We start from the raw sequence: 22,378 nt of genomic DNA on the forward strand, positions 1-22,378 counted from the left end.
TTTCATTTTACATACCATCCCAGTTCTCCCTTCCTTCCTATTTTAATATTTACAGCAGAATCTTTGTGAGTTGGCACAAAGAATCAAGTTAGAAGTATTCACTCTCAATAATTAACTCTATTGGCTGCCACAATTGTTCTGAAATGATAAGAACTAAGAATTCTTACTATAAAAGATGGCTGTAAAAATTATGCAGCAATATGGAAGTATATAGCAATTAAAGCTTTAAAAACAAATACACCCTTATGGATAATTATGTAAACTGTACAAAAAAGACTAGAATTAAATAAAAACTGAATCTAACTCAGAAGTTAGAGACAAAAATTATCATATGAAATAAAAACCATGCACTGTCAAAATTATACTTGGAGAGCCCAAGGTGAAGAACAACATACCATCTTTCAATATAGGTAAATCCAACATTGCCACTTTTTCCTCCAGCGTTGCAAGAGATCAGTTTTCCTTTGGTTGACACCAGATGAAGAGGTTGGCTTGCAATTAAGGGCCACAATGTATGAAAAATATATCACTTTAAATAACAGAAGCACAGCCAGCACAGTAAAATCTCAAACTCAAGAGAAACTTGGAATCAGAAACCAAATGAAGACTTAGCCAGGTCTTATCCCCACCTCCATGATGATTCAGTGAAAAGGAAAACAGGACACAGAATGTAGGGGAGGAAGGCAAGATTCAAGCAACCACAGATGATTACACAAAAAACTGAAAATTAATGCAATACAATTGTATGCAAAAACAATTAATATGATTGTATTGCTATGATGAAATAACATGGGATTTTCTTATTTCTCAAATTTTACAATTATGGCAATCTGATCATTTATAGGAAAAGTACAGTAGTTACAGAAAATTATTTTACCTAGAGAAATAACATTCTGATACCCAACAATGAATCCTGTATTCAGAATTACTTGGACTCAAGATGGTAAACACTGTTAATAATTTCACAAAAAGATTTTTACCAAACAAAGTAACAAAACATCTATTTTATTACCTTTTTAGTTAATGTTGGTTTTATGGGAAGACATCTTGGTAGGCTAAAGGGTCTTTGTACTTATTTATATGACTACTAAAAAGAGCACACCTGACTCCATTTTCTAACCTAAATGGATACATCTTTTAGAAATGTAAATATTCCTTAAGCTTTTTCAGACAGCTAAGAAAGATAAAAATAGAACAGAGGAAAGAAAAATCTAAAAATGTTAACATTTGCAAATCTTGGCTAACGAGATCTGAATTTGACCCCAGGACTCATATGGTGGAAGAAGAAAACCAGTTCCCCCAAGTTGTCCTCTGATCTCCACCCAAGCACTGTGACACACCCTTGTCACAGTGCTTACACACACACATAAGTAAATGTAAAATTTTAAATCTTATCGATCTTCATTAATCATTTAATTACCAAAAAGTATCTATGAAAACTAACTAGGTTAATTAAAGAGGAGAAAAGAAAGACCTGATAAATATCCAACCCAACCCCAAACTAACTCTTTGGTTTCCATCCATGCAATGCTTGATTCTACAAGGCTAACAAACACAATCCCATATTGTTTAACTCAACTGTTAGGTTACAGCAGGCCTACCTTTTTTTTTTATAAACTGTTTTATTGATTCTTTGTGAATTTTACAGTATGCATCCTGATCCCATTCATCTCCCCATCCCTTTATATCCACCCTCTACACTTATAACCTGCCACACCAAAATAAAATTTAAAAGAAAATAAACTAAAATCAAAACCAGAAACAAACATTAAAAGAAGAAAGAAAAAAATGAAAGGAAGAACGAACGAACGAACGAAAAGTCTCAGCATGGAAATTTTAGTACCTTTTAATCCATACATCTTTACTTGTAAGTATACACTGCAGTGAGGCTTTTGGCTTCTGCTACACCCACTTACTAGACCCTCACTGGGGATCCTCTTGGATATCCCATTGCTGCCTTGTGTCATGGAGATCCTGCAGCTTCGTATCTGCAGGTCTGGCCCCTTCACATGCTCCAGCGGTTCATAGATGAGGCAGATGTTGGGGTGGGCCAAATCATAGCCCTGGTTCTGGGACTGGGTGTTAGCTTGCCAGTTTCCCCTCATTACCACCACCAAGGCTAGCTATCCAGTATTGCCCCAGCTAGCTCACCCACTACAGCAGGCAGCAAGGATAGCTCCACAGCTGGCAGGGGATGAGGGCATCTTTCCCTTACCTATGCTACCACATGGCAGATGGAGGGAGTTTTGTGGGGGAGTGTCAGTTCTCCTACTCTCATGCTGCCCCTCTCCTACCCAGTCACCTGTGCCCCCACCAACAGGGTCAGCTCTATTGTGCTGCTTGGGTAGGAGCTGGGCCCACTCTCCCTAGTGCTGCAGCTAGTGATGGGCAGGACCAGCTCTCTCACCAGCCACAAACAGTGAGGGGCGGGTGACAGGAGAGGGCTCTCTTGGCCACAGCACCACATGGTAGTTGAGGGGTGAGGCCAGAACATCTGCCTTCCAATCAACAGGGTCAGCTCTATTGTACTGCCCAGGCTAGGTGCAAGAACTACACTCCCAAGTGTTGCAACTGGTGAGGGGCTGCTGGGTCAGTTCTCCTACTCTCAAGACCTTGGGACCAACTTTCCCAGCTGCAGTAGATGGGGAGGGGCAAGGGGCAGGCCCACCTTTTGTAACATTTAAGCACAGGAGACAGGCAGCCCTGCCTTTAAATTTATCTAGAAAACCTCAATTAACATAAAGTCATATAAATTTTCTGCTTAAGATACTAATGGTTGATCTTTAACAATCCTAGACTATGAAATGTAAAAGGGGATTACGGCTATAGATTTTTAACTCTTTTCTTCACTTTTTTTGTGTTTGTGTATATTTGTGTGCACCCATGGGAACATCAGATCCCCTGTAGCTGAGAAATAGGCAGTAATGAGGTGCCCAAAATGGGTACTGGGAACTGGACTTGGGTCTTCTGGAAGTACACAAGCACTCTTTTTTGAGGCAGGTTCTCACCATGTAACTCTGGCTGGCCTGGGACTCCCTACTTCTGCCTCCAAAGTATGGAATTAAAGGCATGCAAGCAGTCTTAGCCAACAAGTCCTGTCTCCAGGATTTTAAAGAAATCAGGATTGTGGGAATCTCTGTTTATTTTATTGAAATATGGTTCAAATAAAACTTTTTCTCTAAACAAAAGTATTATGTCTATAGAAGCAAAGTATTATGAATGTAAAATGTATATGAAAACATTGAAATAGGCACAGTGGTGCATGCCTTTAGTCCAGCACTGAAAAGGCAAAGGAAGGCAGACCTCTGTTTGAGGCCTGTTTTAGAAAATTATTTTAACTAGGCAAAGATTTGTTTATGCTGTAAAACATTACTTTAATGGTGTAAATGTGTGTTACATTTGTTTACGCTGTATTTGTTTAATTATGAAAAGATGTATTGAATTTGTTTCACCTTGTCTGCCGAAGGTACCTGATTGGTCTAATAAAAGCTAAATGACAAGAGAGGGATAGGCGGGGCTGGCAGGCTGAGAGAATAAAATAAGAGGAAGTATCTAGGTTCAGAAGAATAAGAGGAAGATGAAGAAGGGAGAAAAAGAGGTATACACCTGGGGCCAGCCAGGCAGCTACCAGGCAGCCAGACACAAGAAACAGTGAAAGAAGAAAGAAAGATAAAAAGCCCTGAGGCAAAAGGTAGGTAAGGAAAAACAGGTTAATTTAAGTTAAAGAAAAAAGTTACTGGGGCTGGAGAAATGCCTCAGTGGTTGAGAGCACTGGCTGCTCTTCCAGAGGACCCAGGTTCAATTCCCAGCAACCACATGGCAGCTCACAACTGTCTGTAACTCCAGTTCCACAGTATCTGACACCCTCACAACAAGTATATACAAGCAAAACACCAGTGTACATTAATAAATTAATTAATGTTTTTAAAAAATTTTAAGAAAGAAGTTACCCAGAAACAAGGCAATTCTAGGCCAAGCACACAAAACTAATAATAAATGGCTATGTCATGAGTTGGGAACTGGTTGGTGGCCCAAAAGAAAAACCCTGGTACAGAGGCCAGCTTGGTTTACATAGTGAATTCCAGGATGGCCAGGGCTATGTAAAGAGACCCTGACTTAATAAAGAAAATAGTGATAGAAACTGTAGGAAACCTACTTTCCTATTTTTATTTCTGTGAAAATATGGGTTTTTACAAGAAAAGTAATGTATCAAAACATAAGAGATTTTAGCAAAAACCAAAACAGAACTGATTCAGGTATCTGGATTGCTATCAATGAGAATGATACAACAAAAGGCCTAGAAACTTTTGTTAAAATTAAGAAAATCTTGCCGGGCGGTGGTGGTGCACGCCTTTAATCCCAGCACTTGGGAGGCAGAGGCAGGCGGATCTCTGTGAGTTCGAGGCCAGCCTAGTCTACCAAGCAAGTTCCAGGACAGCCTCCAAAACAATACAGAGAAACCCTGTCTTGAAAAAAACAAAAATAAAATAAAATAAAAAAAAAATTTAAAAAAAAAAGAAAATCTCTGATTTATATGTCAAACCACCTTCTGGGAAGAATGGAATTGGTCCACATGGGACTAATCACTTTGACATTTTATGAGCATTTCTAATTTGCTTCCCTTCAATTATGCATATAAGGGTCGATTTGTGTGTGGGGGGGGTAGTTGGAGAGATGGCTCAAAGATCAAGAGCACTGACTGCTCTTCCAGAGGTCCTGGGTTCAATTCCCAGTCCCCACATGGCAGCGAACAACTCTTTAACTCCAAGACATCCTCACACAGACATACATGCAGGCAAAATACCAATGCAATAAAACAAAAATAAATAAATTTTTAAAAAGAATTGCTGGTCCATGATAGAGCAGATGAAATAAGGAAAATATAGTGGTGACTACTGGTTAAATTTCTCAAACTGCATATGGTTCTATTTTGTTTAGTTTTCCATCTGTACCAATTGGTTATTTAAAGAAAATAAAGAATAAGGACATAGACTAGTGGTAAGATGGTGGGTTTGTTCCTCTGCACCACACAAAAGATAACAATAAAAAAAATGAAGAAAAAAATGTTCAGTTTTCCTTTTTACATTTTCTGAGACAAGATCTTACTATATAGGCTACTTAGACTAGTCTTGAACTCACTATATGGACCAAGATGGCCTCAAACCCCTAGTAATCCTCCTGCTTTAATCTACTAAGTGCTGAGATTATAGGTAGGTATCACCACAGCCCACTGGTTTTTATTCCAAAAATCTAATATTAGTCATGGGGTCATTTACCCTGATGATGATGATGATGAATAGTTCTTTGGGTCCAAGGAAACAACCATTACAAAACGTTCTTATTCAATTTATTTCCACTACACTAGCAGTAATGGTACTATGTGAACACAATGGAGGATAATGCCCTGCCTTAGAGACCATAATCTAATGAATGAATCAAGATGAGAAGAAATAACACAGTCTACTTTAAGACGCTAATTACATCATAGAGGAGTAGATAGATTTAAAAAGCCAGTGATCTCATTCAAAAACATATTCTCACTCCTCCAAATCACCATTCACTCATCCCTTGTGCACAAAACAACCAACCAGAAAATAAAACAAACAAAAAACTTTGTAAATCTGTTTTTCTCAAGGCAAGAACACTTCATCCCAGGAGGAACGACAGAGGAACAGAAGGATGAATACAGAAGATCGCCTGAAGCAAATTGACCAAATAACCGAGGTCCCAGATAGAGACTAAAGCCTTTTCATTACTGTGTCCCCAGTCCTAGCACAAGCACTTGGCAGAGGATGGTGCCTCTGTAGACACTGCATACGTAGGGTACACTTATATACATGCAGGTAAAACACTCATACACATAAAGTAAAAATAATTATTTTAAGGGAGTGGTGGTACAGGCCTTTAATCCCAACTTTGGGGGCAGAGGCAGATGGGCTGCATAGCAAATTCCTGGACAGCCAGAGTTACATGAGACCAAGTCTACAAAACAAACAAACTAACTAACAAACAAAGGTAGTGATATATCCTGATAACCCTAGCAATCAGGCTTTATCCATTTTTCTCTACTTTCCTAATTATTTCTTATTAGACCCTGAAAATTCCTGACTTATTTAACACTTTATATGTAACTCAGATATGCAACAAATAAGTATTTCTTTTCTTTCCCTCCCTCCCTCCCTTCCTTCCTTCAAGACAGGGTTTCTCTATGTAGCTTTGGAGTCTGTCCTGGGATTCACTCTGTAGACAAGACTGGCCTGGAACTCACAGAGATTCACCTGCCTCTGCCTCTGCCTCCTGAGTGCTTGGACTAAAAGTGTGTGCCACCACCACCAGACACAAATGAATACTTCTGATTTCTGTAAATAATAATTTCAGCATTTGTTTAGACAGACATTAGTTCTCTTTTTAATTCTGTTGCCTCTAAGTTACAGCTGTGGTTTGAAGTTCAAATGAGAAATTTAATCCTTCAAGCAACAAAGGTGAGAAGCAGAGATTAAGAAGTGTTTAGCTGTTAAGGGCTCTACCCTTATGAGTGGATTAACAATGTTTGGAAATAGGTTAGTTACTGTGGGACTATAAGGTGAATTATACCTCTGTCTCTTGCCTCCTTTTGTCCTCTACCTTCTGCCATAGAACAGTGTAGCAAGAAGGCCTCTGTGAGCCTAGAGACTTGGCTCAAAGTACTCTTTTTTTTTTTTTTTTTTTTTTTTTTTTTGGTTTTTTGAGACAGAGTTTCTCTGTGGCTTTGGAGGCTGTCCTGGAACTAGCTCTTGTAGACCAGGCTGGCTTCGAACTCACAGAGATCCGCCTGCCTCTGCCTCCCAAGTGCTGGGATTAAAGGCGTGAGCCACCAACGCCCGGCTTGGCTCAAAGTACTCTTAACAGTACTTTTTGCTCTGACAGAGGACGTGGGTTTGATTCTCAGCACTGACATGGTAGATGACAATTATCTGTGACTCCTTTCCAGAGTATCTAATCCTCTGAAGTCTGTGGGCAATGTACACATACATGCTGGCAAAATACCCATATATACAAAAATAACTTTTTAAAAAGCTAACAGAATGGTAAATTCTTTAAACTTTGAGGCCAAAAGAACTCATGATCATAAGAAATAATAGATGCCCTTACAAAGGCTAAATTATAAGATGCTACCAAAAAATAGAATACACAATCGAGATATCCATGCTCTAAACTGTATATTTGGGCTGGGTCCAGTGACCTTTAACTCCAGCACTCTGGAGGCAGGTGGATCTCTGTTAAGTTTGAAGCCAGCCTGGTATACAAAGCAAATTCCAGTCAGCCAAAGCTGAGTGGTAAAACAGCTCGGTTGACAGAATGCTTACCTAATGGGCACAATGCACTCATTCAATGCTAGTACTACACAGACCAGGCATGACAGTGGACACCTATAATTGCAGCACCCAGGAGGTAGAAGCTACTTCAAGGTCACTCTTTTGGCTATACATACAGTATGAGGACAGCCTAAGGCATATGAGAACTCCCCCCACCCCTCCAAGAAAAGTACAGGGCTAGAAACATGGCTCATTGATTAAAAATGTCTATGCCTCTAACAGAGGACCTGGGCTTAGCTCCCAGTACTCATAGTAGCTCATAATCATCTGTAACTTCCAGGGGGAACAAGGCCCTTTTCTAACTGACACAGGCACCTGCACGTGGTACACAAAAATTCCCACAGGTACACATACAAATAAATATTTTTAAAGTATATAATTCAGTATAGTCACAATATTGTACTCCCTAGTTCTAAAACATTTACCACCTTAAAAAGAAATCCCATATCCATTAAACAGCCATTCCCTATTCCCACTAATTTTCTTTCTGTTTCTGTGGCTAGATCTATTATGGATATTCAATAAAAATACCGTCACAAAAATATGTGGCTGTGCCAGGCATTGGTGATGCACACCTTTAATCCAAGCACTTGGGAGGCAGTGGCAGGCAGATCTCTGTGAGTTCGAGGCCAGCCTGGAATACAGAGCAAGTTCCAGGACAGCCTCCAAACAATACAGAGAAACCCTATCTCGAAAAACAAAAAAACAAAAACGTGGCTGGTTGTGGCTGGCTTCTTTCATGTTTTCAAGGCACATCCACATTTCAGTTTATTTTAGCAACTCATTCCTTTCCATGGAGATTTATAAGTATATATTGTGTCAACTGGTTTCTTTCCACCCATGCAATTCCTTTGTTGTCATATATAAGCAGTTTCTTTATTTCTAGTGCTGAATAGTATTCCAACTGTATGCAGTATACTACAAAGATTATCTAATCATTAAAAGACATTTTACTCCAGACACTTTCCCAGGAATATCAGTCAAGGTAATATATAATTAAGGAAGCTATGTTTGCAAAGACCAAATGAAAAATGAAACGGTCTATAATCTCTTATTTGTAATTACAAAATTCAAAGATATCTTAAATAACAAGTTTTTTTGGTCAAAATTTCAAAGATGGTTTTTATGGGGGGGGGGGCAGCAGTAAACAGATGGTCAGTTTTATCTAACCCCAAACTGACCTGAAACTTACAATTCTATACCTTGGTTCTCTCAGTGCTGGAATTACAAATGTGTATCATATTTGGCTTTATAATGAAAGTAAAAAGATCGATTCCATACGTTTTAAATCCTTCTACTGTAACATTTATTTAGCACTAACTCTGACAGGACATCACCCAATCTTTTTTTTTTTTTTTTTTTTTTTTGAGACAGGGTTTCTCTGTGGCTTTGGAGGCTGTCCTGGAACTAGCTCTTGTAGACCAGGCTGGTCTCAAACTCACAGAAATCCGCCTGCCTCTGCCTCCCAAGTGCTGGGATTAAAGGCATGTGCCACCACTGCCCCGCTGACATCACCCAATCTTAAAACAACTGGCCACTTCAGTTGTCACAGTGATTTTGAAACAGGGTCTCAAGTAGGTATAGTCTGGCATTGAACTTTTTATATACTGTAAGCAGACCCTAAACTCTATCCTTCTGTCTCAACTTCTTAAGTGTGTGTGTGTTTACATGAGTCATTGTGTGAGTTGGGGGTGGTCTTATAAAAAGGCATTAGATCCTCTGGGACTGAGTTTCAGATAGTTGAAAGTCACCGTGTAAGTGGCTGGGAATTAGGTTTAGGTCCTCTCCATGAGCAATCAGTGCTCTTTTATTTATTTATTTTTCTGGTTTTTTGAGACAGGTTTTTCTGTTTAATAGCTCTGGCTGTCCTGGAACTCACTTTGTAGACAAGGTTGGACTTAAACCCACAGAGATTCGCCTGCCTCTGCCTCAGACGTGCTGGGATTAAAGGTATACACCACCACTTCCCAGCTGTAGTGAGTGCTCTTAACCACTGAGCCATTTCTCCAGCCTCTCCATATTTTTTGAGACAGGTTCTCCCACTGAAACTGGAGCTCAGCAATTCAGCAAGAATGGCTGGGCAGCTAGCATAGTCATCCGCATCTACCTCAAAAGTGCTGGGATTATGGTTGTGTGCTGAGGTGGCCAACATTTTATGTGAGTGCTGGTTCTTACACTGTGGTGACGAGCTCTTTACCCAGTGTGTCAAATCCTCAGCCTTTAGCTGACACTGTTTGTTTTGTTTTGGTTTTTTTTTTTTTTTTTGGTTTTCCGAGAAAGGGTTTCTCTGTATTGTTTTGGGGTTTGTCCTGGAACTCGATCTGTAGACCAGGCTGGCCTCGAACTCACAAAGATCCGCCTGCTTCTGCCTCCCGAGTGCTGGGATTAAAGACAAGCACCACCAACACCCAGCTTGCCAATGTTAATTTTTTAAAATATATTTATTTTTAGCTGGGCAGTGGTGGCTCATGCCTTTAATCTCAGCACTTCCAAGACAGAGGCAGGTGGATCTCTGTGAGTTCAAAGCAAGACTGGCCCACAAAATGAGTTCCAGGACTGCTATACAGAGAACCTGTCTCAAAAAACAAACAAAAAACTTTTATGTATCTGGGTGTTTTGCCTGCATGCATGTTTGTGTACCGCATGCATGCCTGGGACCTGCACAGGCCAGAAGGTATCATATCCCCTGGAATTGGAATAAGAATTATAGATGGCTGTGAACCTCCATGTGCATCCTGGGAATGGAATGCATCCAATACTTTTAAAACACTCTAGCCCCTCAGTCATAATCTATGAGTCACTTTTGGGCCAGGCATGGTAGTGTTCACCTTTAACCTAGCACTTGGAAAACAGAGGTAGGCAGATCTCTGTGAGTTTGAAACCAGTCTGGTCTACAAAGTAAGTTCTAGTCCAGTCAGGACCACATAGTAAAACCTTATTACAAAAAAAAAAGCAAGTCATTTTCCACTGATCTTCTTAGGGAGTCCAAGCAGACCAGAGGTGTTAACTTGATAATAAGAATAAGATACAAAAACCACCAAATTAGGTGGACAGTGGCAGTTCACACCTTTAATCCAAGCACTCAGGAGGCAGAGGCAGGTGATCTCTGAGTTCGAGGCCAGCCTGGTATACAGTTCCAGGAGAGCAAGAGTGCACAGAGAAACCCTGTCTTGAAAAGAACAAAGAAACAAAGAAAACAAAACCACCAAGTGTTAATAGTGATATATCCTATATATCTAATAAATAAGAACTTAAAATCAAGGTAACTATGGAGGGATGGTGGGCAAAGCTTCAAAATGAAGTAAAGGGGAAGCCAAGAACTAAATCCTAGAAGATAAGTGGAGACTCAAAAGGAAGAAAACAGTTAGAAAGATCTGACAAAATGAGGCGGCACTGGTCAAAGGCAGAAACAAGCTCAGTTTGGCTACAGATAATAGGAAGCTAGAAAATGATACAAAATGAGGTCAAACAGTCATAGATCAGCTTACATTTTGCTTTGGAAGTTAGAAAAAGGAATTGGGGATTTCCTCCTTATGAGATAAACAACTATACAAAGGTTTTGAACATGAGTAATACAATCTGACTGGCATTGTTTAAAGTTCATTTACTTGCCGCCTACAGTTATAATACCAATAACATGGAACTGGTAACCCAACTTTTCATTGAAAAAAAAGAAACTATATATTCATTATACAATCATACAGTAATTTTATATGTAATATCAATACCTTAAATCTGCTAATTATGATTCTAGTAACTATTACAGTTAGCAAACTTTAAATCTGCCTCTTTGGGTCATACACATTGATGTAATTTTACCTTGCTTGCAAACCTGACTGTTGAAATGGAAATCACTGAGTACTAAAGAAACTGAAGAATTGTAAGATGTCTCTTCTTTACTAACGATATCAATACTTAAGGAAAGCACAGTTCACAACATAAGACTGAGATTCAGCCTATCACCCTATAAGTTAAAAAGCATACCTAGCCTATAAATTTTATCTTTAGTTCTCAAAGAGAGCATACATCAGACACATGCAACAAATATCTACAAAATTACAAAATTAGGGTACACAAGAACAACATATTTACTCTTAATCATGTTTCCACAAAGTTAGGGCTCATGTATTTAAAACAAATAACTGTTTTCTGAGAAATAATACTTATGATTTTTCTCTCAAATTACAGGAAAAGTATACCTGTAGAACTAAAAGCCATACTATTTTAAGCACAATAATTTATTTTGGTGTGTAACTTTTCACTGAAGAACCCATGAGAAAAGAGAAGCTATCTTACTAGATACAAAAATTCCATTCCAAGCCAGGCAGTGGTGGCAAAGCCCTTTAATTCCAGGCACTCAGGAGGCAGAGGCAGGAGAATCTCTGAGTTCAAGGCAATTCCAGGCACTCAGGAGGCAGAGGCAGGAGAATCTCTGAGTTCAAGGCTAGCCTGGTCTACAAAGAGTTGCAGGATGACCAAGGTTACACAGAGAAACCCTGTCTCAAAAATCCACGCCCTCCCGCCCCCCAAATTACATTCTACTGCAAATTATTTAAAAGTTAACCATAAAGTCAGGATAATAGCTCAAAGATAAATACTTGCCCAGCCCACATAAGAGCCTTTCTTCAATCCCAGCACTAGAAAAAAAATAACATTAAACAAACAATAAACTATACCCTACAAAATATGACACACTGTTGCTTGACGATGCCGTTAAATGTATTACTGTGACTTTATCTTCTGTGAAATGATAAATGCTCTATATTCTTCAATTCAAAATTTCACAAAACAGATCACTTAAATATTACCCTTAATTTTTATTTACTTATTCATTTATTTTGGGTGTTTTTTGTTTGTTTGTTTGTTTTGTTTTGTTTTTCGAGACAGGGTTTCTCTGTGGCTTTGGAGGCTGTCCTGGAACTAGCTCTTGTAGGCCAGGCTGGCCTCGAACTCACAAAGATCCACCTGCCTCTGCCTCCCGAGTGCTGGAATTAAAGGTGTGTACCACCAACACCTGGCTATTTTTGGCTTTTTGAGACAGGATTTTCCTGTGTAGCTTTGACTGTCTGAGAACTCACTCTGTAGACCAGGCTGGCCTTAAACTCAAGAAATCCACTTTCCTCTTCCTCTGAGTGCTATGATCAAAGGTGTGTGCCACTACTGCCCAGCCAATCATCTTTAATCTATTTCATATTATGGAGTCCCAAAAATATTTGGCAAAACTTTGAGTGCACGGTATTTCATTTCTTTTTACTTTCCTAGAGTAAGATTTAAAGGAAGTGACCAAAGGTGGCACTCAAAAATACTAGCAACATACATTGCATTTCAGATTGCAGACAGAAGTTAAAGAAAAGGCTCTTCTAGATCTATTCATAGATTTCAAAACTGGGCTGAGGCAGGACTCTTCTCAGAGCAATACAAAATTAGAGAAACTACCAGCTGGAACAAATCCTCTGGTCAGCTGCTAAATTTCACTTTGAAGCAATGAAATATAAAACTTTATACACAGCAAGCTAATTAACTCTCACTAGGCTGAAATGTAAGCATTCCACAATCATGAAAAACAAATACCAAGTTTAATAACTTAATCATATAAAACTTTCAAGGGTAGATGCTACAACACTCACTTTATATCTCATAGGCACTCAGAAGAACTGGAGCACGCATCCTCAGTGCCCATGTGCGGACAAACAGCCATACAAAGAACCAGTTAAGACTAAAGCTTCTTGTTATTTGAAGGCACCAACCGGAAACTTCTGGAAATGTTACTTGTGATTTCAAAAAACAAATTTTTGAGTAGCACACAATGCAGACATCTGTTCCAGACCCTTTCTAACCCAAGATTACATGCACATTAAAAAACTCACCTGTGTTATACTCCTTCAACTGCAACTCCTTTACAGGTGTGCCATCAGAAGTCCGAAAGGCGGTAAGGATCTGCAAAAATATGACATTTACACTAATGATACAAATCATAGTTAAACACTAATTTTTATATTTCCCTACTGGTTTTTTTACTCTATACAATTTAAAGCTACAATTATTTTATAAAGACAAAAGTAAACCATGTTGTAGGAATCTTGAAGAGTCACTATCTATGGTAACATTAGAATGAATAGTGTTTTCACTGTATCTAGGATAAACTAAATAGTTTATTAGACTAAACAGTTATTTTCTAGAAGTACTTTGACCTTAAAGAAGTCACTGTGGAAAACAGTGACTGCTTTCTGTGACTTATAGTATTGTTTTTCTGAGGGAGCTTTACGGCCTTTGCATGACTTTGGTCACATGTTGCTTGCTCCTAGCACACCTGAAGTTCCTGGATTACTGGATACCAAAAACGTAGGCAATAAAGAATAAAGTTGCAGAGTGTGATATTTTACTTCAGAAAAACGTATGGATTAGATCAAGGACTTTAGTATGAGGAACTTGTCTACCCAAAAAGCAACTTTGTATAATAATCAATAAATATGCCTTTGTACATCTGTTCAAGGAGTTCAAAAGCTGCTGCCACAGAGAGCCTAAAATTACATCTTGGAGTGACCTCTTTCTATAACCAACACACAGAAGACAGAACACCCGACAAAACTAAACACACTCTGCATTCAAAAGGTGATAAATAAAGTTGGCCATGATGACCCAGACCTATAATCCCAGCTAGCCACAGACTCAAGGGCAATAAGTCAAATCAATAGGAGCGAGGGCATACCAGAGAGAAAAAGAAAGAAATAGAAACATAGGCATAAGAGTTGGGTTAATAATGTGACTCAGAACCCTTGCCATTGTGGCACATGCTTTTAATCCCAGCACTTGGGAGGCAGAGGCAGGAGGATCTCTGTGAGTTCTAGGTTAGCCTGGTCTAAAAGTGAGTTTCGCCGGGCATTGGTGGCGCATGCCTTTAATCCAAGCACTCAAGAGGCAGTGGCAGGCGGATCTCTGTGAGTTCGAGGCCAGCTTGGAATACAGAGCGAGTTCCAGGACAGCCTCCAAAACAATACAGAGAAACTCCGTCTCAAAAAAACAAAAAACAAAAAACTGAGTTCCAGGACAGCCAGGGCTGTTACACAAAGAAACCTGTCTCTAAAAAGAAAACACCAAAAAAAGAATAAAAGAATGTAGCTCAGTGATGGAGTGTTTGCCTAGCATATTCAAGGCCTTGGATTCACACTTAGCACTCTTCAGAAAGGGCAAGAGAGCCTAGCTTTAAAGAATCCCAAAGCTATCTTTACTTACTGTGTGTAATCCTGTAGTGCTTAGTGTCTCATGTTCAAAATAATGCACCAAGTACAATCTAGTCCAGTTCAGGAAAATAGCACTTGAACTTAGTCTATTTATTTGTTCTGTTCAAGTTCTGTTCTATTCAATCTAAAATGGCTGGTAGGAACATTTGAAGGAACAACTGAGGGAACAGTAACCCACCTGAGCGTGTGGCTCTGGCAGGCCTCGTCCTTCTCCCCCATCCCCTCTGCCTTGCTAAAAAACCATTAGATTACAATCCTACAGCTAGCCACCAAGGTCTATTCTCTTATTTGGCCACTTCCTGCTCCTGAGGGTGACTACTAAAGTTCAGCAATCAGAAGACTCCTTTGGTTCACCTAATTAACATGCCCAATTAAAATTAAACACCTCATTCTAACACAGGGTTTCCCTTTTACCTCTACAAACCGCCATTTGCATTTGTACCGCATCTGTCTCCTCTCTATCCAGAGACAGTCTTTTGTCCCCCTGCTCCCTTTCCCTTGTTCCTTCCCCTTCTCCCCTTGACCCCCATCTCCTTTACCCCTGCATCCTAGCCCGTTCTAACACAGACCTCCCCTTCTCCTCTTAAAAATTACACCTGCAAAGTCATTTGTGGCTTTTTTCTGCCTGAGTCAGAGAGCAGCCACTTTAACTTTCTTAAGAAAGGATCTCTCTGTGAAAACAGGTGTTTGCGTGTTGTTTGTGCCTAATCTGGTGTCTGGAAGTGAGTCCCACCCCTCTTGTGAAAGTCCCCTTCACAAGCAAGCAGAAACACACAAGAAAAAGATAAAATAAAACCAACTCCTGCAAATTATTCTCTGACTTCCCTATGTATGCCACAGCACGCACTTGTCCCCACATATGTGAAAACTTGCACATACATGTGCGCACGCACACACACACACACACACAAATAAATAAATAAATAAATAAATGTGATTCCAAAAGAAGAGAAGGAAACAGTCCAGTCCTGATGACACTAAATCTTTTGTTACTGTCTGACACAGATCTCAGAGCCCAGACTGGCCTCAAATCCAAGGATGACCTTGAACTCCTGACCTGACTCTACTGTCTCTACTTCTCAAGAGCTTTTAAATCTTTAGTTGCTTTATCCCTCCAGAAAATTTACCACAATTTAAAACTATTCTCTGTCTTTCTCTCTCTCTCTCCTCCCCCTTGTTTTTTCAAGACAGGGTTTCTCTGTGTTACTCTGGCTGTCTTGGAACTCACTCTATAGATCAGGCTGCCCTGGAACTCAAGAGATCACCTGCCTCTGCCTCCCGAGTATGCCACCATACCTGCTTTATCTCTTGGTCTTTTAAAATTGTAATCACGTGGTATATGTGTCAGTGTCTAAGTATGTGTGCACGTGTGTCTATGTACATGAGGTACATGAGAGCATATGCCCTCAGAGGCTAGTAAAGAGGTGTTAGAGTCTCTGAAGCTAGGATTATGGTCAGTTTTAAGATGCCCAGCATGCCCAACTAACTAAACTTCAGGCCTCTAAGAAAACAGTAAGTGCCATCTTTCAGATTAGGAATGTCAAACTAGCAAATTCTATATAAATAATCCAAAATCTAAAAACCATGAAACTTGAAATACACTTGGTCCCAAGAACTATAACAAGGGCTTTCCAACCAATAGTGGAGTAAATGCATTAAAAGTGCTTACTCAGGGAGCCATCTTTTCAGATCTCACTTGTCTATCTTTTGCTTACTTCTGTATTATTCATGAAGGTAGCAACTTTTTTTTTTTTTTTTTTGGTTTTTCGAAACAGGGTTTCTCTGTGGTTTTGGAGGCTGTCCTGGAACTCGCTCTGTAGACCAGGCTGGCCTTGAACTCACAGAGATCCACCTGCCTCTGCCTCCCGAGTGCTGGGATTAAAGGCGTGCGCCACCAACGCCCGGCTGAAGGTAGCAACTTTATAATACTCACTGGTCTATTACTCAGTGCCTGCAGCACGATACAGGAAAGGTATCCTTAACTAAAATGTCTGGATCCAGATGAGGCACAGATCTACAATGCACACCCAAACACAGGCCAGATCTACACAGCAAGTTGCAAACCAGTCAAAGCTACACAGGGAGATTGAGATTGTTTCCCAAAGGGGGGGGGGTGTGGAATCCCAAATCTCTGAAACCCAAAATGCTACAAAATACAAACTTTAGATTTCAGATTAGGAATGTCAAACTAGCAAATTCTATATAAATAATCCAAAATCTAAAAACCCTAAAACTTGAAATATACCCGGTCCCAAGAACTTCTAACAAGAGCTTTTCAACCAATAGTAAAATAAATGAATTAAAAGTATTTACTCATAGGGCACTGTAGTAATTAAATGAACCTATGCTTGTTAGTCTTTCATAATGACATAATTCACATAATAATCTAAATAAAGCTTCCCTAATTCCTGTCATAATTTGACTAGAAAATCCTTTGAAACAGAGAAATTAGGTGGCTCCCAGTTTTGTTTTTTGAGACAGGGTCTATGTAGCTGTACAGGAACTCACTGTGTACATCAGGCTAACCTGGAACTGAGATCCACCCAGCTCAGCTTCCTGAGTGCTAGGATTAAAGGCAGGTGCCACTACACCACTACACTGGCTCCCAGTCTTTACTACTAAAAATCAACTGCATCTTTGTGCATGTACTACACACATAATATGGTCTCGAGAATAATTATCAAGTCTGAAGATAACTATCATGTGTCATTTTGCAAAGAGAGATAGAAGGAAAAAGAGAAAGTAAATCTCTCTCTTAGATCCTGGCAGCCTCAGAGACCATAGAGCTCTTCCAGTAAGTGATTTCTATATTTAACAAAGTATCTTAGCCCTCCTTTTCTGGTAGCATTGTTCACCGCTTCAAGGTAGCTTGAAAAATATAAGGCTTCCCTGCTTATTTATTTATGAAAATAAAGTAGCTAGGTAGTAGGCCCAGGCTAGCCTTTTTTTTGGGGGGGGGGGTAAGAGGTGGGAGGTGCTGGGGATTAAACCTAAGGTATGCACAAAGTAAACACTGTATTTACAGTTCTTTATACTTTTATTTTGAGACAGGGTTTCACAAAATGGCCCAGGTTATCCTGAGCTCATTCTGCAGCCCAGGTAGGCCTTGAACTTAAAATCTTGACTCAGCCTCCTGGGTAGCTAAGATTATAGGCCTACACTACTACCAGGTCAGCTCTAGCCTCTGTTACCAAGTCCAACATTAGCACTAAATTGTTTTTGAGTTTTAATTATTACTTTTAATTAGTATATCAAATGATAGGTTTCGCTGTAATATTTTCATACATAAATATCATTGAACTTGCTCATCTCTGTTCTGCTCTCCTTCCCCAGGGTCCAAACTCTTCTTCATCCTTCTGTCTCAAGTCTCCTGAGTACTAACTATAGACATCTATCACAACACTTGACTCTGTACATTTCTTTATATGTTCCAGTGAATCTATAATTTTTGAAAGTGAAATTTTTATTTTATTTTTTTCATTTTGAGACAAAATCTCACAATGTTGTTTAGGTTGTCTTCAATTGGCAATCCTTCTGCATGTATCTCACAAGTGTTAGAATTATAGGCATGTTGTCACCACATCTGGGTTCTTTTTTTAATTGACAGAGAACATATACCTTACCTCTTCTTTTGTGGCATTTTCTGGCACCCCACTTAATCGAATAAGCCTGTTAGGTTTCTCCTCATTTGGGCCAGTCCTATAATCTTGATCCTTGAATTCAGAATGTAAAGTTATTTCACAAATAGATTTATTTTTACATGTAAAATAAAACCCAACATGAAATATAGTCAAGTTCAAAAGTGATATGCATTATGTTGAAGAAATGAGAGCTTAAAATTATCTCTCATTTTTCCCCTAATGTTACTAGAGTATAAGTATGCTAAGACCAAGGCTCACTGAGGGAGTCTTAAAATAATAAAAAGCATGCTCTAAAGTTCTCAAAACCTACTATCTTGTTTCCAAGTATTAAGATCACTAAGAGACAGGCCAAGCATAGTGGTGCATGCCTTTAATCCCAGCACCCAGGAAGCAGAGGCAGGTGGATCTCTGAGATCAAGGCTAGCCTGGTCTACACAGTGAGTTCCAGGTCAGCCAGAGTCACACAGAGAAACCCTGTTTCAAAAAAACCAAAAAGATCACAAAATAAAAGAAACCTTAAGACTTCCAGGACAGCCTCCAAAACAATACAGAGAAACCCTGTCTTGAAAAGCTAAAAAAAAAAAAAAAAGAAACCTTAGTAGACGTGGCAAAAACTATTTTAAGATAATTTCCATATTTAAATTGCAAATATAACTCTCTTGCTTAGATTTAAGAAACTTAACATTTAAGCTAATTAAGCTAGCCTTAACAGGAGCCTTGTAACATTAACTTCATATTCTCGTGAATGTAAAAATATTTCTAAGCATTCTCTAAATGAACTTAAGAAAATAAATCCTAAGCCGGGCGTTGGTGGCGCACGCCTTTAATCCCAGCACCAGGGAGGCAGAGGCAGGCGGATCTCTGTGAGTTCAAGGCCAGCCTGGTCTACAGAGCTAGTTCCAGGATAGTCTCCAAAAACAATACAAAGAAACCCTGTCTCGAGAAAAAAAAAAAAAAAAGAAAGAAAAAAGAAAATAAATCCTAAATCACAGGGATTGCAAAAGCAGTGAGACCCACTCCTGAAGATTGATAATTTGAAATCAATTTATCACAGGTCATTTAAATAAGCACAATAAAGCAAAATGATGACTAAACATACATAAAAAACATGATCTAAGTCAAGGGTCTTTCTCTGGACATTTAAACTCCAGTATTCCACTTTCAAATACAGAGACTGCTTTTGAATGGTTGTATAAGGTGGCTTGAGGGACTCAACATCTTGCATTCTACACTTCACCCTTGAGAAAAGCATTATGAACCATCTCATCAACATACCTGAAGTTCCTGTTGAGCATCTCGGGACATTTTGCCTTGTGTAAAAGACTTGTTTTGACCATAGCCAAAAATCTGGCTTCCTGGCAATCTGTGATCCACATCACAGTATTCAATGTTTCTGTAATCAGTGTCTTGTCGGCCAAGAAAGTCCAAATCACCTTCTTCTTTAAACAGACCAGCATCTGAACTCTGCTGTTCACCTCCAGGAAGCTTTGGCTTCTCTTGGTCTTGAACTGGACTTTGGCTGTTCTGAAAGTCTGATGGAGACTCATGTTCAAAAGTTCTACTTTGTGTTTCTCCTTCTCTTGTGTCTGAATGCTCAAATTCTCCCTTCTGAACTCCAAAAGCAGCCCTTTCTATTGCATGGTCATGTGTGGATTCTTCTCTCTTGTTCACATTCACAACAGAATGTTCTCTCTCTTGTGTAGAAGGCTGAATGTAATCCAAAATTTTTGGATCCATAGGAGGCATCTCCCTATCTTTAAATTCCATACAAGGTCCTACCTCTCTGCCCCTAAAATCTTGGTAAGTCCTAGAACGGTGTCTACCTCTGAAATCAGAATGTGTTGTATCTCTATTCCTAAAGTCTAGATCAGTAGTAGCTGAACCTCGGCCTCTAAAGTCTACCTGTGTTCCGTCTTTATCCCTGAAGTCCAAATCAGATACATCTCTGTTCCTAAAATCAGAACGAGACTGATCTCTGGATCTAAAATCCAAATCAGATAAATCTCTTCCCCTAAAATCTGCATGGGATCCATCTCGGCCTCTAAAATCTAAATCATAAGTGCCCCGCCCCCTAAAGTCAGATGGAGGAACATCTCTACTTCTGAAGTCAATAGGGTGAGAATCCCTGTCTCTGTAATTCATGTGAGGGGTCTCCCTGCCTCTATAATCCATAGGTGTACCATCTCCACCCCTGTAGTCCATAGGTGGTCCTTCTCTATCCCGAAAATCCCCAGAATGTATGTCCCTATTCCTGAAGTCCAACTGTGTTGAATCTCTGCTCTGGAAATCCGAGGATGAAAAATCTCCCCCTCTGAAATCATGTCCAGGTCCCTCCCCTCCTTGATAGTCACCATGTGGTCCATCTCTAGCTCCATAGCTGAAAGAATGCTCCTCTACATTTGCAAAAGGAGGTCCTGAATGCCCCTGGAAATCAAAGGGAAGTGAATCTCTGCCAGGAAAGTTGCCAGAGTGTCTCTCTTGAGCATGACTCTTAAGGGGAGGAGGAGGAGGATAATCCCTGTTCCACCCGGGAGCAAACCTTTCTTCTTGGCTCCCACTGTAGAAACAAAGACAGGGTTATTCATATTGTCCAGAGAGTTTGAAATCTACACACCAGCATATTCTTCTCTAATCACAGCATATTCTTCTGTAAACACATTTTGGGGGGCAGAGTTCTGTAACAAGGTCCTAGATCTGCAGAAAACAGCAAGTTTTGCTATTTTAAGACGAGGTGTCCGAGTAAACTTTTATGATCCCATTTCAGAACACGAGGTAAGTCAACACAAGGTTTTCAACATGACTGCTGCAGAAAAAGCTTTCACCCAGTCCTGCAACAGGGAAAATCCGCAATACCAGATAAGCTAACAAAGGAACAGGCTACAAAAATTCCCATTTTCAACTGCCAAGGAACTTAAAATTCCAAGGTCATCACGACAATTACTATACATGTGGAACCAGGGAAATCGATACAATTTTCTACTTGTTTGGTTGTTTTGTTTTTGAGACAGGGTTTGGTTATATAGCACTGATTATCCTAGAAATCACTATGTAGACCAGACTAGTCTTGAACTTTTTTTTTTTTTTTTTTTTTTTTTGGTTTTACAAGACAGGGTTTCTCTGTATTGTTTGAGGCTGCCAGTCCAGCCCGGCCTCGAACTCAGAGATCCCCCTGCCTCTGCCTCCCCAGTGCTGGGATTAAAGGCGTGCGCCACCACCGCCGGCCTAGTCTTGAACTTAAAGCAATCCTTTGCTTCCTGAGTACTGGAATTATAATAATAAGCAACCATGCTCTGCCTCAAAGTGTAAAATTTGTTTTATGTTTTAGAAAGTGTCTTTCTCATTGCTGTACCCAATGGTAAACATTCCAAAAATATGCTATTATATCTACATCAAAGATTCTACTCAATCCAATGAGTAAAGGCCTAAAAGAGGAAGTCTATTTGTATATCATCATGACCAGTAGCAGCACTAAACCCCAGTTCTATTGTGGCTCTTCCTAGAAGGATCCTCAGCTGGGCCCAATTATAAGTACTCAAGAGTATCATCATAGAAGGCAACATCAATCAACCATAAAGCATGTTAAGTCATCTATGCCAAGCTAAATTATCTGAAAGCTTTAGGCTAAGTGACCTAGATCTTTAGGTATACTTTCCATGTCCAAATTAAAGAAGTACACACACACACAAAGTTGACACACCAGATTCTAATGCTTCAAGTTAACTTCGAGACAGGGTTTCTCTGTGTTAACAGCCCTAGCTGTCCTGGAACTTGATTTGTAGACCAAAGAGGCCTCAAACTCAGAGACTGGCTTGCCTCTGCCTCTCAAGTGCTAGGATTAAAGGTGTGGGCCACAACAGTCTGGCTCAAGCTAACTTTTTATTGCAATAAAACATTTTAAAAATACAGTTAGAGCCGGGCGGTGGTGGCACATGCCTTTAATCCCAGCACTCGGGAGGCAGAGGCAGGTGGATCTCTGTGAGTTCAAGGCTGGGCTGGACCGACAGCCTCCAAAACAATACAGAGAAACCCTGTCTCGTAAAAACCGGAAAAAAAAATACAGTTAGAAAAAAAGCCAACAAGCCGGGCGTTGGTGGCGCACGCCTTTAATCCCAGCACTCGGGAGGCAGAGACAGGCGGATCA

At 39.8% G+C, this 22,378-nt stretch overlaps 1 protein-coding gene across 5 annotated transcripts in view; it reads right to left on the reverse strand.

The window, feature by feature from the left end:
• Rbm6 (RNA binding motif protein 6) overlaps positions 1-22,378 on the reverse strand; it is a 98,123-nt gene that overhangs the window by 55,237 nt on the left and 20,508 nt on the right. For 3 of the 5 annotated variants that reach the window (XM_040739442.1, XM_040739440.1, XM_040739441.1), the window contains exons 3-5: positions 19,513-20,794; positions 18,220-18,309; positions 13,223-13,292 (exon numbers count right to left, since the gene is read on the reverse strand). The exons of 1 other annotated variant lie outside the window; for it this stretch is intronic. In XM_040739442.1, the coding sequence (XP_040595376.1) occupies positions 13,223-13,292; positions 18,220-18,309; positions 19,513-20,794 (1,442 nt within the window). Of the gene's footprint in view, positions 1-13,222; positions 13,293-18,219; positions 18,310-19,512; positions 20,795-22,378 lie in introns of those variants that run through there. One more of the 5 variants, XM_040739444.1, reaches the window with a different exon arrangement.

Source organism: Mesocricetus auratus, unplaced genomic scaffold (genome assembly GCF_017639785.1).
Source record: "Mesocricetus auratus isolate SY011 unplaced genomic scaffold, BCM_Maur_2.0 Super-Scaffold_100691, whole genome shotgun sequence".
Classification (NCBI taxonomy): Eukaryota; Metazoa; Chordata; class Mammalia; order Rodentia; family Cricetidae; genus Mesocricetus; species Mesocricetus auratus.